The 6,135-nt window shown below is 31.4% G+C and overlaps 1 protein-coding gene across 1 annotated transcript; it reads left to right on the top strand.

Annotated features, from left to right (window-relative positions):
• The first annotated feature begins 327 nt into the window (after nucleotides 1–327).
• On the top strand, nucleotides 328–3,540 carry LOC112513452 (cytokinin hydroxylase). Its single transcript, XM_025119727.1, has 5 exons — nucleotides 328–622; nucleotides 1,023–1,249; nucleotides 1,332–1,573; nucleotides 1,675–2,056; nucleotides 2,910–3,540. The coding sequence occupies exons 1-5, from the start codon at nucleotides 328–330 to the stop codon at nucleotides 3,342–3,344; spliced, it is 1,581 nt and encodes a 526-aa protein (XP_024975495.1). The 3' UTR covers nucleotides 3,345–3,540.
• The last annotated feature ends 2,595 nt before the right edge of the window (nucleotides 3,541–6,135 follow it).

A 6,135-nucleotide genomic window follows, 5' to 3' on the forward strand; every position in this document is an offset into this window, starting at 1 on the left:
ACACCAGATTATAATAAATAAACTGAAATCATTTTCATAAATATACCGATCATCGATTGATTCCAACAATTATGAGCTTCTCTTTATGTAATCGCAAGTAACCACAAAATTTTTCCCAAATATCAAAAGAGTTAGTGTTAATTAAACAAATCATATAATTGTCAATAAAAGTCAAATCTTGAATCTTTTTGGAATGAAGAGTAATTTTCGTTTCTTGATGAGTGGTCATCACTATAAATTGCCTTCCTTGGCCCCCTCATATTTCATTCTCAAATTTCTTCCATCTCTTTCTAATAAAAATTTCCCTTTATTCTTCTCTAATCAAATATGAAATTGATGATCACAATGAGTGTGGTTTTATGGGCTTCCTTACTCATATTCCTCTATCTCTTCATCAAGATTACTTATCAAACTCTTACATGTTACTTGCTCACACCCATACGTATCAAGAACATCATGGCTCGGCAAGGAGTCCGTGGCCCCAAACCCCGGTTCCTTATCGGTAATCTCTTGGATGTCGCGTCTCTCATCTCCAAATCCACCTCCTTCGACATGCCCTCTATCGACCACGACATCGTTCCTCGTCTCCTACCTCACCTTGTTCTCTGGTCCAAAATATACGGTACCCACATGTACCCTTTTTCGGAATCCATCACCCGTAAAGAAGTCTCTAATTAGTTGTGATAGAGAAAAAGAAAATACATCATTTAATTTTAATTAATTATATAAACTTTCTTATGCATGAAACACTTTACACTTGTATAATTAGTATTAGGAATTAATAAAAAAGAAAGATAATTAAAAGAATCTTGAATTCATAAGTTGGTAAGTAATATAATATATATGATATAATTATTTAGAAAATTAAGGAAATGGGTTATAAAGTTTCAAGAAAATGATGAATCTTGATGTGAAAAAGAAGTGATTTTTGATGAGTTTTAAGAAAGAAAGAAAGGTGGAGATGATATAATAACTAATGGTGATATATATATATATATATATATATATGTATGTATTTGCAGGAAAAAGATTTATATACTGGAACGGTACGGAGCCTCGGATGTGCTTGACGGAGACGGAACTCATCAAAGAGCTTTTGGTAAAGCACAGCACTATTTCTGGTAAATCATGGCTCCAACAACAAGGCTGTAAGCATTTCATTGGGCGTGGCCTTTTAATGGCCAACGGAGATGATTGGCACCACCAACGTCACATCGTCGCACCTGCATTTATGAGAGATAAACTCAAGGTATATACATACATACATACATACCCTATATATATATATATATATATCGATCTATATATCTTATGTATCATGTTGTACGTAGAGTTATGCTGGTTATATGGTGGAATGCACCAAAGAGATGATCCAGTCAATGGAAAAAGAAGTGGCCACTGGACGAACTGAGTTTGAGATCGGAGAATACATGGCTGGGCTCACAGCTGACATCATTTCTCGAACCGAATTCGATAGCAGCTACGAGAAAGGAAAGCAAATATTCCATTTGTTAACAGTTCTACAACAGCTCTGTGCTCAAGCTAGCCGTCACCTATGCGTTCCCGGAAGCCGGTAGACCATTGAATCCTTATATATATATATATATATCGTCTTTCATGGATTCTTTGTTTTCAATCCATTTTTTGTTGACATATATTGTGAACTTTCTGTAGATTTCTTCCGAGTAAATACAATAGAGAGATCAAATCGTTAAAGATGGAAGTGGAGCGTTTGTTGATGGAGATTATTCAGAGCCGAAGGGATTGTGTTGAGATTGGGAGGAGCAGTTCATATGGGAATGATTTACTGGGGATGTTGCTTAATGAAATGCAAAAAAAGAGAGGTGGGAATGGATTCAGTCTGAATTTGCAGGTGATAATGGATGAATGCAAGACCTTTTTCTTTGCTGGCCATGAAACCACTGCACTTCTGCTTACATGGACCATCATGTTGCTAGCCAGCAACCCATCTTGGCAAGATAAGGTTCGAGCCGAGGTTCGACAGGTCTGCAATGGTGGTTCACCCTCGGTTGAACATCTTTCCAAGCTCTCAGTGGTATGCACCATTAATCTCATTAATTTATATACTATATTATATATATATATATATAGACTTGGGATTTTGTGACACCATAGATTTTTCGTAAGACCCGTAACAACAATTCTCAACCTTAGATCTACAATTTGAATATTTATAATCACAAAATTGTCATGAGACTTCTTATTAATCACAAAATTGTCACCATGCAACTTTAGACCATTATATTATTAGCTTATAAAATTGATCAATGAACATAAATTGGTTTTACGGGTCTCACGAAAAACCATTTGTCTCACGTGAACCCATCTCTCTCTCTATATATATATGTATATATATATATATATGTATATGTACAGCATTAAAGATTTTTGTACGTAAAATTTACAAAGCATTAAGTATAAGTTATTATAATATGAATAAAATCTTTAAATTTCTAAATCATTCATATTTTATTTAAATAAATGTTAAACAATTTACTTTTTAATTAATTTACAATTAAAATTTACATTTTTAATGTATTTTAAACAATTTACTTTTTTTAAGAAATATTTTTTTTGGAAAATGATTTTTTTTAAATTAAATTATGGAAATTCAAAAATAATAGTTTGACTTATATGTGTTGGACTCCAAATAATTAAATGCGTTGAAAATTTTCACTGAAAACTGTTGCCATTTAAATATGCTCGAGATTCTCATGCATGGTTGTCTGGTTATCGATTGAATTTTATTTATTTATTTTTGGAATAAATTCAAAATTAATTTTAATAGTTATCAACTCTAATGGTTTGGTTGCCAAATTCAACTACATATTCATGAAATAAATAATTTAATTTTAGTTTATTAATTATCTAATTTTTTTAATTGGCAGTTAAACATGGTGATTAACGAATCATTGAGACTGTATCCTCCGGCATCTGTACTACCAAGAATGGCATTCGAAGATATAAAGCTAGGAGACCTTCACATTCCGAAAGGACTGTCGATTTGGATCCCAGTGCTAGCTATACACCATAGTGAAGAGATATGGGGTCAAGACGTGAATGAGTTCAACCCTAACAGGTTTGCCTCCAAGTCGTTCTCCCCTGGACGTCATTTCATGCCGTTTGCAGCCGGCCCACGTAATTGCGTCGGCCAATCTTTCGCCTTGATGGAAGCCAAGATCATTTTGGCCATGTTAATATCCAAATTCAAGTTTACGATATCAGACAGTTATAGACACGCACCAGTTATCGTGTTGACCATAAAACCAAAATATGGGGTTCAAGTGTGTTTGAAGCCCTTGGAAGAAGGAGAGACATGTTGAAGTAATTGGTGATGGAAATTGACCAATTTTGACTCTTTTTTGGGTGGGATTTCAAGATAAAAATATGCTTTTCTTTAATTTATTTTTAGTTTAGTTTTTAATTAAAAAAATGTTTTTGAGGGAGTGGAGAAAGAGATAGAGATGGAGTGATGATTGTAATGATCAATTAGCACAAGAAGATATGTTAATAAAATGAGAAAGAAAGAGGGAGAAGTTTTTTTTGCTTTATATGTTATGTGTTTATAAGTGCATAAAAATTAACCACAAGTGTAGTGTCTGATTGGTTTGAGCTTGATTTCAGAGATCAAAAGTACCAGGAGGTACCAGGTTCAAATCTAAGGAGGAATAAAAATCCCCTTGTGGCCACTGAGGTTCAAATGCGGTGACTCCGGACTATCTGCAAAGCAGATGGTCATCGTCCAAGGATTAGTTGGCTCACATAGCGGGTTGGATATCCAGGTTAATAAAAAAAATTGCATAAAAATGCAGAGAAAGACAAAAATAAAAATAATATTTAATCAAACTTTATTAAAACTGAAATATCACATAATAATGAAACGAAAAACCATGCAAATTAATGATAAACATTGATTAATGTTTTCATTACAATGAAAAAGACTCGTTGCGACAACTATTATGTAACGTGCGTGACTTAAGGCTTGTGTATCACGTCTACATTTAACCGTGTCATGCAATGGTTTAATGTGTCACGATATTTGATTTTTTCCTTACCTTTTTAACGTATTATTTGTTAGTTTTTAATAGATAACTTAATTTAAATTGTTTATTATCATGCCTCATTGAGTAACTAGAATTGTACTCGTGCAATGTAGCAAAATACATCTCGATTTTACTGTTTGACTTTTATTTTGTGGTTTTAACGATTTTATAATACGGTTTTGTGTGCTTTTGAATTTGAAATTTTTTAAAACAGTACATCGATATTAGCATCAAACTAATAGTGTAAAAAGTTCTCCTTTTTTTATAAAAAATGTTTAATTTTAATTTAATTTTGGTTTAATAACGATGTAATTTATTTCAGGTTTAATAATGTAATTTTTTGTAAACGTCATAACTAACTATTATGTTAGAATTCAATGATTATCCTGATTATATTACATATTCATTATATTTAAAATAAGATTTTTATCCTGTAATATTTTATTATATTTATCAGTTAGTTAGATGAATTCAATACAGCTTTAACAAGTTGTACTCATACACCATTAAATATGATAAATAAGTCAAGTCTCGATAAACGTTGTGGTCTCATTGTAGCTCTTGTTAAATCTTGAGACTTGACTTTACCGTCATGTATTATTTATTTAGAAGTTGAATTAATGTTGTAGTTGGAGTATTATATATCTTAATAAGTTATTAGATAAATCTAAATACACGAATCTCTAGACCTATTTGGTTATGGACTTATGTTATCTTAAATTATTTTAAAAAATTACACGAGTAATGCGGTGGGAGCTGTGAATATTAACGATTTTGAAGTTTCACTGGTTTTATTAGAGAAGATTTAACGATGATACAAGTTACACTTGGTCTTTATACATAATAATACAATTTGAATAAATAAAAGTTACGGTTCCGATTATAGTCTATCGATGAAAAAAAATTGTATGATAGTTTAAAATCCAATATATTTAAAATCTAACATATTTAAACGACTCCACAAATGTGTTTGATTTACACCAAGAGCAAAGAATCAAGACATCGAGAGCGAGACCGAGAGTTCTAGAACAATTGAATGAGAGATGAATGAGAGAATTTTTGATAACTCATGATTAATATCAGTTTGAATCTCATACTGAGGGATGAGGAGAAGACATAAAGGTATGAGAGGGTGAAGACATGAGTGAAATGTGTCAAAAGTATCTTGGGAACATGAAAAGAAAAGACAATAATGTGCATTGGTAACTTGTACTATATGTTTTCTAATTGTAGATTAAGAGATTTTAAGACTATGCATAAAGTAGTAGTACTTAATGCTTTATGAGTTGTTTTTAAGACTTTTAAGATTTTGTGCATAAACAATTATATTTTATGATTATATGTATGCCTTTAATAATAATAAAAGTTGGTGTACCTTATACTTTAATAAACAAAATTATAAAAATAAAAATAAAGTTGATTTATAGAATTTTATGCACAATGAAATTTAACGGTAACCGATCAAATCTATTTGAAACTAATGGGTCGTTTACTAAATACTTACTTGGTAAGTGTTTGCTGGATAAATTTTCTAATCGGATGAACATGAGAATGACCAAGAATCTTACCGGGTAAGAGCGATGAGAAGGATGGAAAGTCTTACCCGGTAAGTGAGGATGATGACTATTACCCAGGTAATCGTTTACCCAGTAAATTGTTGCATTCGATATGTTTTGATATACTAAAATCTTACACATCAAAATAAATCATAATGTTGCAAGGAAAAAAACTTGCAAATATTCAAATGTTCAAACAAAATAGTTAAAACTATAAAGTTTAATATTCATAACATAAAAAATTCAAAAACTAATAAATAATTAAATAAATCAATACCAAATATATATAACAGATATCACACATGGGTGAGATGGTCTAGATAGTTGGATTGAAGTTTGACCTTCAAGCAAGTCGATTCTTATGTCCGGCAAATATTTAGTTTTTCAACTTCTAAATTTCGGTAAATAGGCATTAACTCGGGCTGTACAATGCTATTACTAAAAATATTAAACTAAGGATACAATTACAGGGATCAAACTTGCAACCTGATGTATAATTCTATATGTAATAGGGC

Source organism: Cynara cardunculus, assembly GCF_001531365.2.
Source record: "Cynara cardunculus var. scolymus isolate 2C chromosome LG 5, CcrdV1, whole genome shotgun sequence".
NCBI classification, from domain to species: Eukaryota; Viridiplantae; Streptophyta; class Magnoliopsida; order Asterales; family Asteraceae; genus Cynara; species Cynara cardunculus.

Bases quoted from the DNA above. Each gene is read 5' to 3' on its own strand.
- LOC112513452 (XM_025119727.1), top strand. From the start codon at position 328: ATGAAATTGATGATCACAATGAGTGTGGTTTTATGGGCTTCCTTACTC. The intron at 1,250-1,331 runs GTATATACATAC...TGTTGTACGTAG, and splicing joins TTATGAGAGATAAACTCAAG to AGTTATGCTGGTTATATGGT. The intron at 2,057-2,909 runs GTATGCACCATT...TTTAATTGGCAG, and splicing joins ATCTTTCCAAGCTCTCAGTG to TTAAACATGGTGATTAACGA.